At 35.3% G+C, this 25253-nt stretch overlaps 1 protein-coding gene across 1 annotated transcript in view; it reads left to right on the forward strand.

Annotated features, from left to right (window-relative positions):
• The window catches only part of COL5A2 (collagen type V alpha 2 chain), a 145093-nt gene that overhangs the window by 49028 nt on the left and 70812 nt on the right, over positions 1-25253 (forward strand). Inside the window, exons 2-3 of the mRNA XM_082630244.1 lie at positions 19312-19536; positions 23966-23979. Of these exons, the coding sequence (XP_082486370.1) occupies positions 19312-19536; positions 23966-23979 (239 nt within the window). The remainder of the gene's footprint in view (positions 1-19311; positions 19537-23965; positions 23980-25253) is intronic.

Consider the following 25253-nt stretch of genomic DNA (forward strand, 5'->3'; position numbering starts at 1 on the left):
GTCAAAGTCATTTCCTATAACCCAAGAATGAACTTGAAATCACTGTTCATGATTATAATTTTTGAAGATGACATTTCTCCTAATAAGAATCGTCATTTTAAAATACTATATTATTTCCTTCAGATCTCTACTTACATTCTACTTTATCTGTGAGACCATCCTTGATTATTCAAAATTAACTCTGGTTTCCCCTTCCTATTCAATTCCCTTCTCTCCCAGCACTCCTTGTCTTTGCCTTGGTGGTTTTCTTTACTTGTCACTATTAGAGAGATCATATGATAATGTATTTAATTTGCTTATTTTCTGTTTCCCTCCACTAGTTCGTAAGCTCTTTGAGGATGAGACTTTTTATGTTCTGTCCACACTTACCTTCCTAACACTGGTATGGTGCCAGTACAGAGCAGGTACTCAATATATATGCATTGAATGAATGAAAAAGAAATCTACTGAGATTTTTGATGTGACTTGGGATTTTAAATCTGGACTCACAGTTAACAGTTACTGTGCAAAAGGTAAGATTGTAGACTGGTTGATCCTCTAAATACTTCTTCATCTATAAAATGAAGTGGACATATCCCTTTAGAAGAAATGAAAGATACATATGAAATCTTTTCAGAGCCAAAGTGGCTATTTAAATATGGTAGCATTCCTCTGATTTGATTTCTTCCTTTCCCTTTTAGTTAACCATGCAGCTGTAATGAACACCTACTGTGCCTGACATCGCCTACTAGAGATGTCAAGAATACAGATGTGAACAAAACAGAGATACCCTGCCTCAGTGGGGAGTGTAGTCTAGGAGGTAGTAAAGCAAAACTTAGGGTTGAATATGATCAGCTTTTTATAGAAGCACCCTTTTGAAATTGAGCACATATTAGGTGCTCAATAAATAATTGTTCAATAAGTGAGTAAATGAATTTTTTTAAATTCTTAATCAAAATTTAATCTCTTTTCACTTATTAGTGAAAAGCAAACATTTTTTTCATAGACTCTCCTGTCACAATATCTCTGTGATTAACAAGATTTGGAGTAAATTATCCAAAAGTACACACATGGATTCTTCCTACAAAATACTTCCATCTTTCCATGAATTACTAGAGGAAGGAAAATTATCATGCAAAGCCAGGTGAGCCTGATCAGAAGTAAAAGTATTCAGGCATGTGTTGCCCATCACTGTGTCATCAGTGTCCAGGGAAGTGTCTGGCACAGAGAAGATAGAAAATGCATTTTGTCGAATTGAACTGAAGGAATATAAGGAAGGAAAAGTATTTTAATTCTGTGGCCAAAAAAGATCTCTAGAATATCACAATACATAAATCTTACTTCAGTTAACTGCTCATTTCTTTCATATTTCTTTGCTTCAATGTCAGTTATGGTCATAAAATTCACAACTGCTATAGACAGAACCATTACAAGGGCATAATTTAAAACAACTCAAATATTCATGCCCCTTGGGGGCATGAACTTTATTTTACATCACTATAAACCTCCCAGTATACTATATACTATAATTTAACTGTATGAAATGTGTATTTAATAAATGGCTAAATTATAATCTAACGTCTTTTCCTACGTCTTAGCATAAATTAAGTTTGAATGAATGCACACAATACAGTTAAGTCACTCTTTGATTCCTAACTTGAAAATAATTTCCTAGACCACAAAATTTGTCCATTTTGAGATTAAATAGGTGATTTATGAAAATAAACATCACCTAGTAGTTTTTGAATGCAAAAGACAGAAGAGGGTTTTAAAAAACGAAAACAAAAATGATATTTGTCATATAAACTATTATTTTGTCTTCACCATTTTTCTCTATGTACTCTTGAATATTTATGGAATGTCTCAGAATTATCTCTCAAAATAAAAGGAACTAAAAGTTATTCTTCAATCATTTTACATTTTTCATATTGAAAATATGGATTTTCAGATTTCTTTAGCAAACTGTTTATGGGTTGGGCCTTTTTTGGTAAAATGTGAGGGATTTTTCCTGCCAATTTATAAAAGCACAGAAAATAGGCGAAGGCACAGCTGACAGCCTTCCAGCTTTACTAACGCCAGCCATCTGTTTTCTATAAGGTAGTTATTGTTTTCTCTGGTTAAATTCTCCCTGTGAAATGTTTTCCTTGAGATTTCTTTTTTTGGTCTGAATTCTACCTAGTGATACAACTCACTAGTGGACCACAAAGGCACAGATGGATTCTCAGGGAGGTTTGCAACTTCTTACATTCACAACAGAGTCTCACTGTACTGATCTAAATTGTACACTTTTCTAGGGAGATTTATTACTAAAATACCAAAGAGTCATAATGATTAAATCAATTTATATTTAAGGGCATTTGTACCTTAAAAAGATGATGATAGAGTGAGATTTCAGATTTGTGGTAGTTCTTCGCGGTAAATCATTTATGGAGGGGAATGGAGGAAGATTTATTACTAAAATACCAAAGAGTCATAATGATTAAATCAATTTATATTTAAGGGCATTTGTACCTTAAAAAGATGATGATAGAGTGAGATTTCAGATTTGTGGTAGTTCTTCGTGGTAAATCATTTATGGAGGGGAATGGCATTTAGCTTTTATCTGTGTTGTTAAAATGGAGGAGCAGAAAATATATTCTTTAACAGCTTGTACATAAGGAAGGAAAGGCCCTAAATGGGCATGATTACACTAAGGAACAATAGTTTTCCTGTTGTTTCTTCCATTTAAAGAAAGTAGTACATCATTGGAAGTGCTTATTGTGATGACTGCAGTAATATTCCCAAATCTGGTGTCAAAATACAGAGAAGCATTTAAAAAATAGAGATTTCCAGGTGCAAAACAGAATCAAAATCACAAGAGGTAGGGTCTAGGAATTGGCATTTCAAAAAAATTCTTTGAGTAGATTCTGGTGTACCAACTTAAAATAAAGGCTGAAATTAAAAATAAATTTAAAAGAAACCCTTCAATTTGAGGGATACATAGCATTTAAAGTCACAAAACCCATGTAATTTTTATGGGACTGATTTTGGGTGAAATCTTTGACTGAAGGAAGAACTGAAATATTATAAACTATGGACATAAAAGTAACCTTAAGCTTTAAATGGCTCTGAAAGATGATACTGGGGTTTGCCTCTCAACCCTGCAGGCTCAATACCACTTACTTTTTAAAAACATAACTGGCGGGCTTCCCTGGTGGCGCAGTGGTTGAGAATCCGCCTGCTAATACAGGGGACATGGGTTCGAGCCCTGGTCTGGGAGGATCCCACATGCCGCGGAGCAACTGGGCCCGTGAGCCACAACTACTGAGCCTGAGCGTCTGGAGCCTGTGCTCTGCAACGAGAGGCCACGACAGTGAGAGGCCTGCGCACCGCGATGAAGAGTGGCCCCCGCTCGCTGCAGCTGGAGAAAGCCCTCGCACAGAAACGAAGACCCAACGCAGCCAAAAATAAATAAATAAATTTATTTTAAAAAAACCAAAAAACCCAAAACAAAACAAAAAACATAACTGGCAAGGTATGGGTCATATTGGCTGAAATCACAAAATATTCTGCGACGACTTAAAAAACCTCTTGTCAAAGTGCCACGTAATTAGCTGTGATTACATTAAACACAGGTATACTGCCGTGGGCAGGTAGCTCAGATACTGAGGCATTAACAGGCCCAACTAACTGCTACAACAGCTTTGTCTGGTATCGTATGCTAACTAGAAAAATTCCTCTTGCCCTACAGAAATCACCTTCCCCCTCCCTATGTCTTATCACTGCTCTTCTTGAAATCTGAGCGTGCTTCTGTTTTGTGATGTTGTTTATGTGGACAGACCAGAAGACTGGTTGTTAAATACTTGACCTCGGGGTGCTTTGTGGGAGAAACAGGATTCCTCCACTGTGATCATAGCCCTGTGTGAATGGATTTCTGCCAATATAATGTAATGCAGGACTTCTCTCTCCTCCCTATGCCAGATTCTGACAGGTACTCATGAGGGGGAGAGGGGTGAACATGAATTTGCTTTTGATATACATGTAAATGGGGTCTGGGAACCTCTGTGCTAAATAATAATAATGGTTGTGTTTGAATAACATTGATTTTTTAAAGCACTTTCACATCTATTTAGTCTCAAATCATCTTTGTGTGATGGGTAGTATATTACCCTATTTTTTATTTTTATTTATTTATTTATTTATTTATTTATTTATTTATCTATCTATCTATCTATTTGCGGTACACGGGCCTCTCACTGTTGTGGCCTCTCCCGTTGCAGAGCACAGGCTCCGGACGCGCAGGCTCAGCGGCCATGGCTCACGGGCCTAGCCGCTCCGCGGCATGTGGGATCTTCCCGGACCAGGGCACGAACCCGTGTCCCCTGCATCGGCAGGCGGACTCTCAACCACTGCACCACCAGGGAAGCCCATTACCCTATTTTTTAGAGGAAAAAATTTGGGGATCAAAAAAGTTGTCATTTGCCCAAAGTTATTAATACATAAGTAATATTTAGTGCCAAGGTCAAAAAAGCAAAATAAAACAAAAAGCTTAACTTTCCTCAGCTCCTCAGTTTTCATGCCCCATGTACCACTTTGCCTTTTAGAGGTTCCCAATGACTGGATTAAGAGTCAAAACACATCTGAAAGTTTCGTCAGTTGGAGCTGCAAGTTTGCCCTCTCATTCCTCATTCCTTGTTGCCTTGAACTGAGTTGGCAGAGTACTACTTACCCCGAAGGTGGAGCCAAGAAAGAGGTGCCATTTCGTCCATCCCTGTCCCTTTAAGCCGCCGTTCAATTTCTATTTCCTCTTCTTTCTCTTCTCGTTCCCTCTCTTCCTTCCAACCATAGTGAGTTACATATAGCTACTGGATAAATTCTACTTCTCAGTTCGCTCGCACCTGACACGCAGCTTCCACCAGAAAGACTAACCCACCCCGCCTACAAAATGCCTGAGACAATGCTTGTGTGTGCTCCCTTAGCATCCTGTATTTATTTCTATCAAAATACTTATCATTACATACTTCAATTGCTTGATTATCTGACTGTCTTCCTCATTGGGCTATAGCTATTTGGAATTAGGATGGCATTTTTTGCTTTGTTCAGCTCTAGAACATGGTAGAGAAAGGGCACATAGTAGGTGCTCAATATTTGTTGGCTGGATAAAGACCACATTGCCTCTCCTCATGGCCTTAGCATTCCTTGGAGTGCTTCTGTGGATACTTCTTTGGAGACTCCAGTTCGTACCTTTACTCTATCAAGACCTTTCAAGGCCCGTACGTAGCACACTGGGTTGTATATGTTTCATTTTACTAAGCATGGTCATCTTTGTCATTGCCGTTGTTAGGCCCTTGGTTTGGAATGCATTTTGATTACAATGCTACCTCTATAGGGGAAATTAGATTTGATTTACATTATTGTATTTACATGCTTCACTAAGAAATATAACTTATTCTTCCTGAGTTTTAGGACTTTTTGACATTTTAGTATAACTGCTGAAGAGCTGATTTCCTCTTTCCTCTTAAGATATTCTGCAGCATGTGATATATCACTTTTCTTGAAATCCATCCTTGTTTAGCAACATGGAAAGAAATAAAATTTTACAAGGAAGAGAAATACTTCTTTGATTATAAAATAGTTCCTAAGTATGAACAACATTTTTGAAATAGAAATGATTAATTTGGTGTTAATAATCATAACTGAGGGAAATTTGCCATAGTCTCTTTCCATCACACAAGATACCGCCACGTAAACAATCCACATATACTGACTATTAAATAATATACATTTTGCTACCTTATTGTCACATTGGCTTTTTTCCTTTACTAATTTTTAAATTATTTCACTCTTAAGGTTGACAAACTGAATGATTGTTGAACTAAATTAATCCCCAATAATTTAAAGTATAATCTAGTTCCCATATAAGAATTATTTTTTAAAATTATGACATCTTTAGAACACCCTAAATGGTGGATTTTGTAATCTATCATACATGGACTGGCATAAAGTAGCACAAAGTCATGGCTGAGAGAGGGTTATCACTGCATATTTCATATTCCTGTTCTGGGTAAACTCTTCATTTACTCCATGGACAGTTTAAGGACTCCAAAACCTGGGAGCCTATAAGAGATGAAAAGCCTCTTATTTTATGAGATGACATAGAATAATGTTGAATATATAAATTCTGCTATACAGGACTTACAGTTTTGTGTGGATATGGAGAATGATTTTGTCTATGCCTTAGAATTCCTAACTCTAAGAGAAGTCATTGGTAAATGTAGATAGGCATGAAATAATGCCTCTAAATGTATTCTGTTTGGCAATTAAGATGCTGAGAATGACCTTATTCCCCTATAGTTGAACCTCTGCTAGTCCGGAGAGTTTTCTATTGGTGGAGACATACTGTAAGGGTTTTTTGTTTGTTTATTTGTTTGTTTTTGTATCTAGCCCAGCTTGTCATCTCATTATCTTATTTGATAATATGATCCAGTCATGAAAAGTCTGGCTGAGCTCATGATAAATCCCATCAGCCTTTGTATTTGATACTTAACCAAAAAGTTCCATTAAATAAATCTTAATCACTGCTGTTCCATTAACATCATAAGAATATCAATTCATCCAATTAGTTTCCATTAAATTAGGATGCAAACGGGTCAGGTTTACATTTTTATTAGATCACATTCCCTCTTTTATTAACATAAAATGTACAATCACATCTATTCCATTATTTACTTTTATTTCTAATCATTATTGCCAGTCACATAGATTGTGATGAACTGATAATTATTAAACAGGAAAAAATTGAAGTTGTAGATTGGTTCTTGGAGGAAGTTTCTATTTTCAGAGCCCTTAATAGAAGATTAAATGTTAAAAAAAGGAAAACAGTTAACTTTTGTAAAGACTAGTTCAGACTTCAGAAAAATGAAAGGAAATGAAGAACTGAATATGATGTAATTTAAGAAGCAGGTGTTTGATGGTTTCCTTTTAAATTATATTTTTTAATGTTGAATTTCATTGACTTTTCCCCAATGGCTTTTTCAGCATCACCTCTTTAGTTTAAATAAAGTAGATAGAATAAAGTATATTGTTTGCTATGAGGAGAATCACATTTATACAATGTAAGCTTAGTTTTCTGGGGGAAAATTTCATTTCCTGTGCCCCATAAACCAATCTAAAAAAGAACTGAATGACAGTTGGTATGCAGTCATTTACTATCCATACTCATCAAAATGCCTGAAAGCTTATTTGTGTCATGGAGCTAGTTTTCCCCATCAATATCCTGTGAAGCCTCAGGAAAGCTAGGGGAAATTTCACAGGATATTAGGCTGGTAACATTTGGTGGCTACACAGGCATAGCATCAGGAAATGAAATATTGACCATTTAGAGTTGGGAGCTGAATAAAAAGAAAGAATAGAGTCCATATTCTTAGTATGTTTCACTTGCTTCCCTTTGAAAACAAATTTATTAAAAAGAAACAAAACAAAACACTATCTCTCCCTTTTCGTATCTCTGAGAATGCTTTATTCTTTTAAATTTTTCTTTAAAGTTAATCCAGACTCCTCTTGCTCTTCATCCTTCATGTGGATTGTCAGGTTATTACTCTCACACGTTCAAAATCTACAGTTAGAGTGTGAATTGTAAATCTTACGTATTCAAACTTGTCTTTCTTTTAAATACTCTCTGAAGTAGCAGTCCAATTGTCTAACTTAGAACATAGTTATTAGGAGTGTGTTTGTTCAGATATTGGCTCTGCTACCCACTAACTTTGTGATCCTGATTGCCTCCAAGCCTCTACCAGGGTGGTTTAAGGATTAAATATAAAATGTACATAGGAATTTAGCATAGCTCTTACAACTCAATAAATAGTAGCTGTTAATATTTATACTGGGTTGTTCTTCTTTAAGTATTCATCCCAATATGCCTTAAATAGGGTTTACAATTTTTTCCAATCAAATTTATTTATCTTTCCAAAACTTGCATTTCATTCAATGTCCAGACCATCCTCCTATCCTGCAAATATCTGTGTTAGTTTTCTAGGGCTGCTGTATAACACGCTGGGTGGCTTAAAACAACAGAAATGTATTGTGTCACAGTTCTGGAGGCTACAAGTCCAAAATCAAGGTGTTGGCAGGGCCATGATCTCTCAGAAACCTGTAGAGGGATAATCTTTCCTTGCCTCTTCCTAGGTTCTGGTGGTTGCCTGCAGTCCTTGATTTTCCCTGGTTTGCAGCTGCAGCACTTTAATTTCTGCCTCTATCACATGTGTCTGTGTTTCTCTGTGTGTTCTCTTCTCCTCTCCTTATAAGGATACCAGTCATATTGGATTAAGGACCAACCCTATTCTAGTCCAACCTCATCTTAAGTAATTACATCTTCTAAGGACTTATTTCCAAAAAAGGTCAACATATCTTTTGGGGGGGGGGAAACACAATTCCACCCACAACTGTATCCAATTAATGTTACTTCATTCTATCCTGAAATTCGAAAGTTATTTTTTAATTTTTCCAATGCCTTATCCCATCCATAGTTAATCAAACTCTACATATTTTCTATCTGGTGTCTTATGGATTTACCCCTCTTCATTCCCAGAACAACTACTTCTCCTAACTACGGTATAACATTTTAAACTAGTGGCCTTTAGTCTCATTTGCTTCCAATTTACCTTAAATTCTGTTGTTAGATTAATATTCCCAGGGCTTCCCTGGTGGCGCAGTGGTTGAGAGACTGCCTGTCAATGCAAGGGACACGGGTTCATACCCCTGTCCGGGAAGATCCCACATGCCGCGGAGCGGCTGGGCCCGTGAGCCATGGCCGCTGAGCCTGCGCGTCCGGAGCCTGTGCCCCGCAACGGGAGAGGCCACAACAGTGAGAGGCCCGTGTACCGCAAAAAAAAAAAAAAAAAAGAATAGATTAATATTCCTGAAAGCTACTTATACATTCTCCTATTTATTCACTTATTCATTTATTCAATAAGCATTTACTGGACATGTTCTATGTGTCAGGCACTGTTCTACATTCACAATACAGAGAGAAATGAAGTGTGTTCACCCTCAAGAAATGTACAGCCAGGGGGCTTCCCTGGTGGCTCAGTGGTTGGGAGTCCACCTGCTGATGCAGGGGACACGGGTTCGTGCCCCGGTCTGGGAGGATCCCACATGCCGCGGAGTGGCTGGGCCCGTGAGCCATGGCCGCTGAGCCTGCGCGTCTGGAGCCTGTGCTCTGCGATGGGAGAGGCCACAACAGTGAGAAGCCCGCGTACTGCAAAAAAAAAAGAAAGAAATGTACAGCCTGATAGAGTTTACATGTAAAAAAACAATAGATGGACCATTGCAGGTATTTTGCCAGGTGTGTGGACAAGATGAGATCAGAGCACAAAGAAGAGAGTGACCAAATTACATGTGGGAAAGGGTTAAGTCATGAAGACCTTCCTAGAGGAAGAAGTGTCACTCATAGCAAGAATTCATAGCAAGAATTTTCCGTATATGGAACCGTCCCCTCCTGTTATGACATGTTTGCCCTCCTCTCCATGCCTCTTTTAGGTGGTTCCTGCTCCCATCCCAGGCAGAGTCTTCCTTACCTCCACCATCTCAAATACCTTGCATTTTTCAAGACCTACTTTAGACCCCACTTCTGTTCACCCCTCAGATAACTTCACCTCAGCGTGATCTCAGCTATTTAGATTTCTTATCCATAATTCCTTGAACCTAGTGTCTTACATAAACAATGTGCTTCCTTGACTAATTGTGGTCATTGGAGAAATAGCTGGATAGAAGATAATCTATATTTAGATAGTCCTTAGTAAATATTTGTTAAAAGCATGACTTTATAAACTTCCTTCTTATTTTTTCAACTAAAAGCTCTTCTGGAGTAGCTTATATGTCTTTTACTTTTGTATCTCTCTGGCATGGGATATGGTCACAGACTCTTGATAAATGCTTATGTAATCTATGAAAGTGGATATGAATAGATGTGCTGAGTATAAAATAAGTGAACGTCTAGCACAGGTATTTGATACCTTATTTCTCACTGTTTTCTAACTTATAAACTGGCACCCATGGTTGAAACTCATTGTCTTTCAAGCTAAATGTTACACAATACAACAATTTTTGACTTCCTAAAATTTCAAGGCAGCATAATCCAGAATTCTGTATCTAAATTGGAGGAATGGTATTTTATTATTTTTTTATTATTATTATTTTTGCGGTACGCAGGCCTCTCACTGTTGTGGCCTCTCCCGTTGCGGAGCACAGGCTCCGGATGTGCAGGCTCAGTGGCCATGGCTCACGGGCCCAGCCGCTGCGTGGCACGTGGGATCTTCCCCGACCAGGGCACGAACCCGTGTCCCCTGCATCGGCAGGCGGACTCTCAACCACTGCACCACCAGGGAAGCCCAGGAATGGTATTTTAATTTGGCTTTGCTGAATTTCCAAATGGCTGTAGAATTGGACCTGGAAAAATGCATTTATAGTTCATCACAGTGTTGCCAGACTTAGTCATCGGTGGCAACTGATTCCTCCCGTGTTGCTGTGTGCCGCTGTCCCGGGTTCTGCACTGTCAGGCAGCTCCACGCACCGAAGAGCCACATTCCTGCTCCCCTCTAAGACACCCACCTATGTAAGCATCAGGAGGTTTAGAAACAAGAGTGCTGTTGTTTTACCCTCAGACAAGAGAATAGATGCCAAAGAGATGAAAACAGGAAGTAATGAGTGAGAGGAAGTGCCTGTGCTCCTTCAGATCCATCCCAGCCAGTTGGTAGAAAGAAGGTGTTCGTTGCTTGTTACCAGCAATGAGCCAGGAGTGGTAATATTATACAGTCTGGAAGTGAATTTTTGGAAGAAATCATTTTGGATATTAGTTTTAGAACTTAAAAAAAAACTAAAAAATTGTTAAAGAAAGGAAAGAAAGACATTACAGAACCCTTTTGACTTCTCTGACCTCTAGCCTCGGTGAAGTGCCTCTCTTAAATATTCCCACAACAACTTGGGTTTGCCTCTAGTTTTATACTTAAAGAACTGTGTCCTTCTAGTCTGTTGCCAGAATGGTTCCCTAACTGTTCTGTGAGCTTCTTGAGGATGGGGAGGAATTCGTAACTTGACCTCTGTATTCGCAGTGCTTGGCAAAGTAACAGATGGATAATAAATATTTGTTAAATAAATAAACCATATTATCAAAATGCATACATTATGTTACTTTGATGTTTGTTTCAAGAGTAAGAGCATTTACCTTATAATTTGAAACTATTCTTAATCAATAGCCGAAGCTATTGGAAGACTAAAACATCCAAGGAAGCCTGAAAAACGCACAGCGGAGCAGCTGCACCGTGGGGGCTGCTCTGTCCTATGGTTCAAAGTCCATTTTCTTACCAAAGAGGACATTGAAGGACAGTCAGTATGTGACCAGTTTACTCTTCAATTAATGCCTTTTGGAATTCTGCATTCCCTTCACTCCTAGCTTATTTGCAGCCTGCTTTTATAAACATAACTTTTTTTTTTTCCCCAAATGATTGAAGATTGTTTTTGTTTGGGATTCTAGAAAGCCCTCAGGTTGATGTTCCTGAGAATTTAGTTTTAGTTAATTAAAATAAATAGCATTAGGCAAAGACCTCTCAAAACACAGAGGAAGATTTCCAGGATAAGAACCAATAATTCAAAAGGGGCTGGGACTCATGTAGGTTAATGAGAATATAGAATTAAGTTTATAAAAATTTCAACATGTATGCAAATTTTCCAAAATGAATTCTTGAAATATACATTTATACAAACTTATTTTTTCTCCTGTAAGAAAGTTGCATTACCTTTTGCAACTTCTGTATATTTTGATTGTTTTTGGCAAGGAAGCTGGACTCCAAATGTCTCATTCCACCACCTAAACTGTGTTCTTGTACTAGACAAGTATTCACTAAAACTTTCTGGATAAATAAATACTGGTTAAATGGATTAAATAATGCCTCCATTCCTTTTTCCAGATTGACTAATTTATTTGGATTAACTTTCAGCAGCAATTTAAGGCAACTTTATTTGTCATATCCTAGTATATTTCATCCCACCCAAAAGTGAAGGCTCATATTTCATCTTTTCCTATTAATGAGTAGAGAAACTGAGGCACATATCCTTTACTAAAGTAAACAACCTAGTTAATGTCTTTTTGTTCAACCTAAATCTTACCCTCTACAGCTTAACAAATGTTCTACATTCTTCTGCTCTGATCTCAACACCAGATAACCCAATGTGTTAGCACAAAAAGAGTGTTCCATAGCTGTTTGGGATTGAACAAATAATGAAAAGTCTTTTGAACTCTAAATCTTCTTTCTTAAAACATGTTTTAAGAAAGAAATGTTTTAAGAAAATAATGTGTGTTCCTTTCCTTTATAGATATTTTCTTTTCCTCTACATAAGGGTGTTTTAATTTGGTCTCCATTCATTTACTTATTAAGGGTAATAACTTCTCAGAAACACTGAGAAGTTATTACCCTTAATAACTTTAGTTATTCTAAATAACTGTATTTACAGTTATTTACTTTAAATACAGGTCAAAATCATGGCTTTTGGCTTTACAGGTCAAAATCTTGGATTTTGACCTGTAAATGGCTTTACAGGCCAAAATCTTGGATTCCATTTTTTGTACTTTTCTTGTCCAAACATAGGATAATGAAATATCCCTAGTTTAGTTCTGTAAATATTCTCTTATAATATAACAATAACTCTTTTTAGTTACATAATAACTATAATTACAAAACAACTCCACCATCTAAAGCTGCTAACAAAACAACTACTATTCAATTCAATTAACAAATTAATTCAACAAATATTTAATGAGCATCTAGTATGATCCTGACTATTATTCTAGAATATCAGGATATATCAATGGACAAGCCAGAATAAATTGTATCTGTCCTTATAAAGTTATAAATCTATCATGAGGAGACACAAAATAGACAAAAATACAATAATATAGTTAGGTTCAAAAGTGCTAAATACCACATTAAAAGAAAAAAAAGCAGGAATTTGTAGATGGAGGGTGACATGGGTGTGTGTGTGGTAATTTTCAATTTTTTGTAAGGCGGTCAGAGCTAAGACTTGAAGGAGATGAAGGAAATCCTGAAATGTGGGTACTATATGTTGCTCAGAATTTGTTACTTAATTTATCTCCAGACTACATAAAAGTCATGATACTACCCATCTGAAGAGAGAAGTAGTTAGGCAGATTTTTGGTTCTCTTCTTTATTTCAAGCAATGTCATTGCTGGAGAGAGATTAAGCAGACAGACTTCATTCAGAGCAGTTCGAAATTTTTCATGCATTTAGGCAGGCATTTCATACATTTGGCATAGCACAAATTGTACTTAATTATTCATTTAGGATTAATATTTGAGAATAGAACTAGGGTTTGCTTTAGATATTACTACTAAAATTTCTAGTGTTTTCAATATAAGGCAGGCTCAATTCTCTGTGTGGTGTTTTTACAGCTAGTCAATAGTTTGAGCCTTCAGTTGGAGAAAAGAAATATCTATGTCAAATGCATTAACAGACTGAAAGTTGGTTTTCCAGACAAAACTGTAGATGAGCATTGCATGTGCACTGTGTGTAATTTTAGTTTCACATTTTGGCCACAATCATTTGGATTTCCCAATGATACATGGAAAGAAACTTAAGTAATACCTAATATAAAAGATTTTCCTTTTTATTTTTTTCCATTTTAAGTAAAGGAAAAACAGCAGTTTTACTAGTTAACTGGAAAGCCTTTGCATATGAGATTGAGAAACCTTTCATGACTGTATTGAAGAAACTAACTACCTTTGTACAGTTTGTCTAATCTCATTATTTGTATGTTTCACTGAAATACTATGTATACATTGCCTTCTTTTTACTTTCTCAGATTTCAAGATAAGTTTTCAAAATTAATTGTTATTATATTGCCTTAGAATATTAAATATGATTGTCCTAGTGGAACAGAAATTTAACTCAGCTCAAATAATCATCAAATGGCTACTTTTGTTCAATTGGTATGAAAAAAATAGAGAAGGGCACAAAAAAAGTAAGTTTGAGTAACCATCCTAAAAAGGGGTTTAAATTCAGAGGACTCATTGGAAAGTGAAAGTCTATAAGTGGATTGAAGAAACAAAAGATGCAAAACTTCACAGGCCTGCTCCGTACTCACCCACCCTCTCTCTCACAGACCTTGAGGCTGCGGTGGAAAAATATTGTCAAAGTATGTAACAGATCCCCCTCAGCTATCCCTGGTGGCTTCATATGTATCTCATTTTTTAAATGTTGGGGATCAGGTAAGGAAAAAAATGATCAATGTGGAATTGTTGGCATTGAGTAGAAGGGTCTAAAGGAAGAGCTGAATACTCTTCTTCGTCTCTCCGTTGTGTTGATAAACAACAGTGCCTGAGCACAGAAGGAAGGGAGGGATTGCCTTGGAACATTCTCTGGAACTGAGTCCAGCAGCTGGGGCTGTGCTGTGCATTGGTAAAGGCAGCATCTGTGCTCTGGTCCAGAGGGACCAGTGGAGCTGCTCTGCTGCTGCTTCTCTTGTCCCATAAAGCGTTCTCTGCCCACTTCATGAGGACACCAGCTGACTGTGCCATGATTCTAACCCTTCAAAAACTTTTACAATTAGAGAAACTTTAAATTATGTTAACCCAGACCTTCATAACCAGCAAAGGGACCTAGACCAACTGGGCCAGGAAGGCTGAAGGGCTGCTATAGCTTTTTGAAAATTTTTTCAAAATGAGCGGCTGTGACGGACACAATTTTCTTCCTTTCTGGCCACACAGAAGTCTAGATGTCAGGGGCATACTTAACAAGAACAGTCAAGTGACCCATTTCCCTATCATTCAAAATAGGGGTCCTCAGTGCACATCATCTTTGGGAAGTTTAGGGAAGGAGGAAAGAGAGCTTCATGTGCTATCTTTTTCTCTTTTTTTTTGCGGTACGCGGGCCTCTCACTGTTGTGGCCTCTTCCGTTGCGGAGCACAGGCTCCGGACGCGCAGGCTCAGCGGCCATGGCTCACGGGCCCAGCCTCTCCGCGGCATGTGGGATCTTCCCTGACCGGGGCATGAATCCGTGTCCCCTGCATCGGCAGGCGGACTCTCAACCACTGCGCCACCAGGGAAGCCTCATGTGCTATCTTTTTAATAAGCACGTCAATGAACTAGTCCTTCCTTCCTCATTCACTCACTCATTCATCCACACAGCAAATATGTTTATCAAAGACTAATTATATGACATTGGATGTGAAGGTTACTGAGATGAACACATGTCTGGCTCCCAAGGAGCTCACAGTCCAGTGAGAGAAAATGGTCTGAACAAACACTTGTTTGAATAAGAGATTTAAAATTTCTGTGATATGCGAGCACATTATTTCTACAAGGAAGATCTTTAGTTAATGTCTACAGAATGTCCAGCATGGGCTTAGGTGCATTTATTTCATATATTTTTCAAAATTTTTAGGTAGACCCCAATAATTTAATATTAAAAATAGAATCACATCTCTCCTGGACAGTCAAAGGTTTCAATAAGGCCATTTCTATACAGACTTTTTTGCACAAGTATAATTATATAAAGGAATGTAGCCCTAGGGTGTGGGCCATAGTTGTCAAGCAGCAGCAGTTCTGATGTCTGAGTTTCTAATTGTCTATTATAATAAGATGGTGGATTTGTTCTGCCATCTAGTGATTAAGAACTGAATTCTTACAAATAAATTTAAAAGCACCTAATCTTTGTGAAAAGACAAATCTCTGAGGATATACGAGAAACACAGGACAACTGAGTTACTCTCAAACAAAACATGGTCAGATAAAATACATCTCTTCTCTCTAAGAGATCAGTGCTAAGATGTTTGTGGTAATGACTTTGCAATGGATTGGTTTAATTTGTTGGAACATTTGATAAGGGTGAAAGAATCATGTAGCTTGGAAGATAAAATTTTTGGAAGTTACAACACCATAGAAGATTACAAAATAATGGCAATACAATCAGATATCTATCAGTCTTCCTCAGTTTTAGGAAAATTAAAGAAACATACATAGGAAAAATACAAGTGTCAAAGTATTTTGATTTTGGAATTCTTTTTCAGATTTTATAAGAACTAATTTTTAAACTTCTGGACCTTCAATTAAGGTTAATGTCAGCTTGCATTATTTTATGATTTCTATAGAGGAATCAGGAGGGCGGTATTGACCCTCTCAGAAAGTCATATGAGAATTCTTACTTAGTTATTTTTTAATAATATTGTCATTCAGAAAATAATTATGTCATGACTACTTTACTGTAAATTGGCTGCAATTTTGCTTCCTATTTTACTTTTCTTTTTCATTTAAATAAACATCTATGTAGAAAACAGAAGGGACAACCTAATCATAAGGTACACAACTACCACGTACAAACTTGAGAACTGCAAGACACCCTGTATTTTCTACCCAGTGTTTCTTTGTACATGTCTTTCATTCAGACACGAAGAATCACAATTCACTGAGTTTTTGTGCCCTCTGTGATGTGCATGGATTCTGTGCCGGGGAAGAGAGGGCAGGTTTTAGCAGCGAATGTGGTTTTTCATCTCCTTGCCATTTAAAAACACTCCAACTAACTTTCCACATCATATTAAATTTAATTATAAATTCTTAGGGGGAAAAGGACCAGTGCTGACTCAGAGTATAAAACTAACTTTTAACATTGTCATTTAAAGCAAGTAATATAGTGCCCCTTGGATTGAGGTCATGCTGTCTTAAACTTTCAGGAAGAAACTGACCTTCTGTGAGTTAACACAGACTGAGAGAATGTGTCTTTTTATTCCAACCTTGAAGGAGCCACAGAGAACAGGATAACTCACCCCTGAAGAGTCTCTCACATATTTTAATGATGCTTAATCAACAACATCATTGTATGTTATCTCGTTTTTTGTTTTTCACATTCACTACTTCCCCATATATAATTGTTTCATCGGTGAAATTGAGATCTACTTCACAATGATAGTATATATTTTTGAGAACAGAATAAATATACTTCCAATATTTTGCACATGCAGTCCTAGGCACATACCCACTTAACCCTCAGTACATACATGTGAACACTTTTGCCTCCCAGGGTGTGGGAAGGGAGAAGCAAGCTAACTGAACTTGTGGTGTATCTCATTTTCAGTCAATGGTATTTAGTGCTTGTGATTGGATATTTCTTTCTCAATCAAAAAATTTAATGAACAAAGTTATTCTTTTTTTACTTAATGGAGTAGTTCGATGGACTATGGGTGTAAGTCCATTTCTATATAGGTTGTGTTTTGTGAAAACATTCACCATGGAACTACATTGTTTCAAAGTGATTTTTCTTCTAAAAGTAACACTGCTTATTTGATGTACAAATTTCTTATTTTTTTTCAAAATAGTTCTGCAGGAAAGCATATTAAAGCAGGATACTTATTTTCTCCTTAGTTTAAAATACCTATAGTAACACTGGTTAGACAGAGCCAATGTTGTTTTATTGAGTAGCTATATGTTATGTGATAAACATCTTTTGATGAAAATGAAACAGATCAGAAACTTCGTGCTCTTCTTATGAATAACACAGAAGCCAGGATGTGGTGTCATGCTCTGAAAACAATTTTCCATTTACCAAATATGTGATGAAAGACTAAACATGTGAGGCAAGGTATTCCATAGAACAGTGAGAAGAATGTTATCCAAGAAAAACTTTCTGAAGTTAGGAAGATGGATATTTGGACTAATGTCTTTAAACTGAAATCATTTTCATCTGTAGTTCTATATTAGCATTTGACTATATTTATTGTGATAAATATATAAATATAACTAAATATATTTCAAAAACTAATTGTAAATGCATTTAAAAATTTTTAGTTTTATTTTTGTAAAGTGCAAAGTTAGTGCTGGTGCAGTTAAATTAGTGAACCATAATTTAGATTCATTCATTCATTCATATCCATCCATTGAACAAGTATTTGTTGAATGTTGTCTCTATGCAAGGTATGACATCATGGTTTAGAAATACCATGATGAAAAGACACACTAGTTCTTACCTTCATAAAACTTACTGTCTAGTGGTGGAAATAAGAACATAAACAAGGAAAAAAATGAATACTAATTGTGATAAATTTTATGAAGGCAGTGATTTTTGCCTAGCCATTCCATTTTAGTAAATATTTAATTACCTTACATGTAATACAAAATGAATGAATCACTGGATGGATGGATGAGTGGGTTCTTTAAAGAGTTCTGTGAAGAATTTCAATTCGGTGAAGGAAGTCTACTTTTATAGGGCAGTCAGAGAAGCATTGTGGGGGGCAGGTGACAATTAAGCAAACCATGATAGTGAGCTATCAGAGTCTGAGTTGAGGGATGGAAAGGTAGTACTAGGCAAAGGGGTCAAGTTGTACAAGGACTGGGAGGGAGGGCCTTTGGGCTTGAAAAAGGAGCTTTGAATTTAAGTAGTTGGAAAGCTCCTGAAGGAATTAAGCAAGGATTATGTGATCCACATTATGTTTTAAAATACTATAGTTTTGTTTCTTAAGAATCACAAAGTTAAAGATGTAATGTGTTTATTTTATAGTAAATGTATAAGAGAACTACTATGTGTATAACTGTGTGTATATATTTTCCAAACCTGCATTAAATTTTTATCTAAATGTAAGAAAAGTATTTGGCAGATATTAGGTTATAGCTTACCATACTGTTTTGGTCGTGACTTTCCTTAATTAATTTTGATGCAAAGATAATGAATGCATTACCTGTATAAGCTTTGCAATTCCACTACAGTTTAGGAAACACCTTTAGTTTCGGATGTTTAGTGGAAATCTATTCCATGAAATGGGTCACCATTATTCTTTTTTACCTTAATGTTTAAAATGAATTTAAGTTTTGCTTCATGGTATGAGAATATATATTGTCTTCTGTTGTTGTGGGATTTACTAATGGAAAATTTCTGGTCAGTTTAAAGTCACATAGGGTTCACCAGACGCTGAAATTATGTATTCTCTTTGGAACAATTTTTTTCCTGCTTTTCAAATGGTTTATTTTTATCCTTCTGACATGATCTTACCACGTTTGATTATTTGTATCTTCAAAAATGATCTTGGGAAGCCTCTCTGACTTAGTATACTTAACTTTGGATCACTTTTCCCCCCCTATCATGCTAGAATATAAGTATCATAATAATTTAATTGTGAATTACATGCTTTGTCTTTAAATACTAATGAAGTAAGTTCTTCTGTGTTTTGCCTCCTTAGGAGGTTACCGCTTAGCCCAGAGTTTTTTAGAACCCACAAGATGACTCACCTTCTTAAATATTTCCCAGATTCCAAAATTTCAGAAGATTACTAACCTCCTTTTTTTCTTCTTATTTTAGAAGGATATGGTGAAGAAATAGCCTGCACTCAGAATGGTCAGATGTACTTAAACAGGGACATTTGGAAACCTGCCCCTTGCCAGATCTGTGTCTGTGACAATGGCGCCATTCTTTGTGACAAGATACAGTGCCAGGATGTGCTTGAATGTGCCTACCCCGTAACTCCCCCTGGGGAGTGCTGTCCTGTCTGTCCACATACAACTGGAAGTAGCAATACCAATTTTGGTAAGAATACTTAGGGCCAACTCAGAACTGGTCCAGTGATTCATCTTTATAGTAACAGTGTTTTTTACTTTCAGAATTCAGCAACCCAAGAAAATAATTAAGCCACTATTCAGTGGTCTTTGGGGTTAATAATTTCTCTCACCCACTTTATCTAACAGTAATGAAAATAAAGTTATTTCTTGTCTTCTTAAAAACCAGGGAATTTTTTTGGCTGCATTTTAAGTGGTTATGTCTAATTTGAGAATTCCTTGTAGTACTTAAGATGGTCATTTGTTACCCTGTCCATGCTGGGTGCCTCCAAGATATTTGTTGCTTTTCTATGAAGTCCATTAATATCTAAGAGAAGATCTAGAAACGCATTTCTCTTCCCTGGTGCCAGCTTTGACCTTGGTAATGGAATAATAATTTCTAATGTAATTTATTGCCACAGCACCCTCTATTACATTGGCTCAGAAATGCAGAATGCTTTTAATGTTGGCTAAGAAAGACAAGAGAATGAAATGGATTTCCTTGAGAAAACAATGATATAAATTATTGGTTTCTAAAACTTATTTTTTGGAGAAAAGTGTCTGTGTTTAACATAGCCTGTGTATTTGAGTAACATGTTAGAAAAACTTCCATATAAGAGAAACAAGTTCATATTTATGTGTTTTAGTGAACCAGGTAAGATTAATATTAAACTTTTAGGTTATTTGTTTTAGCAGTCATGAATGGGGACTTGCATGCATCCTTGTCAAGACAGTATTAAGGCTTTATCTTTTCCCCGGAATTTCACTGCAAATAACAACAAATATGATGAAGTATTCAAAAGTATTTTCATGGAAACATTACACAGTAACTTACCAATTATCCTCTTAAGTATCTTTCAACAGTGACAATTTGCTTGGAATAAATACCCAAACTTAATTTTTAGCCAGGTAATATGGAAGATATAATAGGAAGAATTAAAAACAAGACACTGAAGGACTACCTGAAGTAGATACAATCTGCACAGAATCCCCAGGAGTAAAGCAAAATTAAACCTGTGGGAATAAGCAAGTAGTATGTTGGGACAATGGTGGCAAATATCAAAAAACAGAGCAAAATACACAACTTCCTACAAATAGGTGGTTTAGGGAAGCCCAATTTATTCCAAGATGAATAATGAAAAAAAAAAAGAGATGACAACAGCATTGATACAAAGATACTATAAGGAAAAAGGTAGGACAGTTTAACGAAATTTATGAGATAAAGAACACACCAGTAAATATACTATCACAGAACAGATAAAAATTCTGACCAAGCATTTAACCATAAACTAAACAAAACTTAATGAAGTAATTGAAAGAAAGAACATCATAAATTAGAAATACAAAAAGAAGGAATAATGAGTAATAAGTAGAAGGATAACCAAATCATCATAGGGCAATGAAGATGAAATAGGAAGGTGCACAAGGAGAATTGATACTGCAGAAAATACAATAAAGGATGTAGAAAATAGAAATGAGAAAAGTAAAAATAAAAATAGTGAAAAGGATTTGAAAGAAAATAATATAGAAGATATGTAAAAGATAGTCCTAAAGAAGAATCCCAAAGAAAAAATAAATGCAATAGAGCAGAACAAATAATGATATAATCCAAGGAAACTTTTCTGGAGTAAAATTAAACTTTCATTTTGATATTGAAAAAGGAAACCAAGTGGCTAAAAAAATTGACCCAGAAGAGTCAGCATAGAGACATATCTTAGTAAAGTTATTAAACTTTAAAGAAAAAGAGTTTTTTGGAAAATCAGTGAAAAAGAATGGATAAATTCTAAAATGAAAAACTATTCAGATTTGTCACAGATTTCTCTATAGTAATAATATTCAATACCAGAAGAGAGTGGAACAATATCTACATGTTTCTCAAGGAAAAAAATATGTGGAACCAAAGTTTAAAGATAAATTCATTCTCTCCTTCAAGTTATGGAAAAAACAGTAAAACACACAGGAACTCTGGGAATCTTTCCATAAATTTCTTAGGGAAACTACTATGAGACAAACCCAAGACAACCAAGAGTTAATTGGTGAAATTGTCAAAGAACTGACATAAGCATTGATATATTTAACTCTAGAAAGAGACTAAAACAAAAGTGCAGTTTAGGGTGACGGATGGGAATGTAAATGTTATTGAATCTGACAATATAGAAATAATACAACTAATAATACATAATGAGAGGAGAAGACAAAAAGGGGCAAAGTAGAGTTGAGTTTGCTAATTCCTCATCTTTAAGAGGCAGAGGTCAAAGAATATCATTCAAAGCTGACAAATCATATAGAAGAAGTATAGTAGCACATTTAACACTACAGAGATAAATACTAGGGCATTTTCTTGTCTTAAATTGCGTGCTGGAAGAAAGTGTGGGGGTCAGAGAAGAAATAGGAAGCACTGTAATTTTTATCACTGCTCATTTTAATAGAGCTAACAGAAACTGTCTAAATAAAGATATGAGTAATATAAAAGAATACTGTTAAATAGTAGAGCCAATATATGAATCTTCTCAAACATCAGAAAGACTAACATACCAAACAATACAAATGTTCTTGAAAACATTATGAAACATTTTTTAAAAATATAATGAAAAATCTACAGCTATATTCTTAAAAAATTGAAAAAGAATAAAAATATGTGCATTTAGCATCCATCTCAAAAAATTAGAAAAAGAATAACAAAATAAGCAGAAGAAATTCATAAGGAAAAAATGAGTTGAAAAGTGAGAAAACGGAAATACAGTAGAAATATGTAAATTCAAAAGATAGTACTATAGGAAATCAACAAAATAAATTAACCATAAAATAAGAAATGGTAATGGGAAAATGACCAAATGAAAACAGAGAACATAAAAGAATAATAAAAGGTTTCTTTGCACAACTTTATGCTGATAAATTTGAAAACCTATATGAAATGGATACTTTTCTAGGAAAGTATAATTCGCTAAAACTAGCCCTGGTAAAAGGAGAAAAAGTGAGCACACAGATTTCCCTAGAAGAAATAGAAAAATTTGTAAAGCAGATAGACCTACAAAATGTAGCAGATGATTTCACAGTTGTGCTAAACCATTACAAAACAGATTATTTTAATGCTGTGTTAAGCTCTTCTAGAACATGCAAAGAGAAGGCATACTTCTAATGTCTTGTTATGAAGGAAGTACATCCTTGATAGCCAAATGTGGCAAAGATTGCACAAAAAAGAAAACTATAATCATATAAATTTACTTAATATTTTTAAATTTATTAAAAAACATAAATAAAATATTAAATCTATTAGCACATTAAAAGGATAATTAGCCATGAAAGAGTAGAGATTATTCCTTAAGTAAAAGAATAATTCAATATTAGGAAAGCTATTAATAAAAATAATTAAAAATAATTATCTTAGCAGATCTATTAAAAAAAACACATGCTTTTCTCCATAATTGAAGACATTTGGCAAAGACAAATATTCTTGATATAGATACTTAGTAACTTAGTAATAAGTGACAGCTCATTAACATGATAAAATATCTACATCTCAGCTTAGAAGCTTTATTATATTTAATAATAGAAGCATTACCTTTAATGCTAAGGGCCAACTCAGAATTGGTCCAATGATTCATCTTTATAGTAACTGTGTTTTGTTACAATTGTGTACTTACAAAACCTGAGGGAATAGAGTAAAAAAATACTACAAAACAATTTAGTAAGATAGTGCAGTATAAAATTAACAAATTAATAGATATACTATGTACAATTACCTCATAAAATAAATAACAGGAATAAAACTATCTTATTTATAATAGCAATATATAGGATAAAGTGGCTAAGGATAAACTTCATACAAAATTTGCAAGACCTATCTGAAGAAAACTTTAAAACACTACTAACTCAAATGATTACTTTAATAAATGTAATGTTCTATTATGTTCTTGGTTAGGAAGACTAATAATAGGAAAATTAATAATATAACCTCCTGTGAGAAGTGAAATGTGGGAATTAGAGGAAAGGGGACAAGAAGGAGATTTTTCACTGTATAATTGTATATCTTTATTAATATATTTTGGGTTTGTTTTTTTTTAACCATGTAAATGAATAGCCTACTCAAGTAAGTATAAAAAACAAAAACAGAGCATACTGATTGAAGATAATTAGTTATAATTTTAATAGTCAATTTTATAATTTAATGAATTTTAAATACTATATAAAGGATGTTAAGAATAATCACATAACGTCAGAATTTTCCAAAGGGATGTATTATTTTGCCTCCTACGAACATATTGATCCAAAACAACTTTTGAATTATATCTACTGGTGACAGGGAAAGCTGTTTAAGTTAAATTCTGACTCTCTAAAAATAATTATTGAAATAAATATTTAGGAGATTCTCAATAACTATATCTGCATAAAATAACATATTTATTCTTTTCTTTTTATAGGTAGAGGAAGAAAGGTAAGTTTTATTTTGCATAGTTTCATTTTTATAAATTTTTAAAATTCTAATGCTATCCACATAGGACTGTGCTTTGAAGTGTTTGAAAGCCTTTTGTAAAGTATAAAGTACCACACAAATATAAATATATGAGCACAGTTTAACTACTTTTATTATAGATTATAGATGCCTCTGTTTTATTCACTTTGTTAATTTTTGCTAATAAATGTTTCTTCCAGAAGTTTGTGAATCCCTTAGGGATTGAGACTGTGTCATATTAACCTTTGTATTACTTGCCTTTATCACAGTACTTAGTATATACCTTATATATAAAATGTCTAATTAATGTCTAATTAATTAATTATTAAGGTCTAATTAATATATTAAATGTCTAATGAATGTCTAACAGAAGGAAATAAGGAAGGAAGGAAGGAAGGAAGGAAGAGAAGGGAGGGTATTAGTTCTACTTCAGTGGAATCGTGGTCTCTCGCCCATTGATTGGGAAGTAAAGATTCATTTAAAAGAATTAATTGAACGTTTTGCCAAACACATATTACCTTCCTTTCTCTCCCCTTCTTCATGTTCAAGGAGCCTAAAATCTAATCCGAGAGACAAGCCTTACACTCAAGAGGACAATATTGGGGTATAGCCATGACCCTGGTACAGCTGGCTGGTTTAGCCACTTGTCATCTGGACATGGGTAATCCCAGTCAGTGAAGAGAGTTCCATTCCCTTGGAAGTGCTCTCCGTTTTCTGGTTAAGTTGAAAACTATGGAATTTGCTCTGGTCTTATCCAGATGGTCTGGGCACAGGAATCAAGAATGGAAATGAGCAGGCATCCCAATTTTCATGGCAGATTTTAGACAGCAAATTTAAATTCTTTGCCTCTGCATGCAGTGGAACTTTGGTAAAGTGATAATCAGATAATGCAATGCAATACCTTCATGGTAAATGAAAGTGATGCTATCTATCAAGGGGAGGTCCTTGTCACCTTTACATTTTTTGGTTCAGAGGGCAACACCATAAATTTGTCTTATTTGACATAAATATCACTGAAGCTATTTACATTTGAATATATGTTAAAGGCGAAGGACTACAGATTCCAGGTCACATTTAATTTACATCTGAAAGCTATAAAAATATGAAACATAAAGGTGTGAGTATAGGCCTCAAACAAACTAGACAGATAGGTGAATAGGTAGGTACATAGATAAACAATCTGTGAAATAAATAAAGAACTGACGGTGAGAACTGCCCTGATGTAATCAATTTGATTTGGTTAGTAATCACCCAAT

Source organism: Mesoplodon mirus, assembly GCF_964341445.2.
Source record: "Mesoplodon mirus genome assembly, chromosome: 8".
In the NCBI taxonomy this organism is placed as follows: Eukaryota; Metazoa; Chordata; class Mammalia; order Artiodactyla; family Ziphiidae; genus Mesoplodon; species Mesoplodon mirus.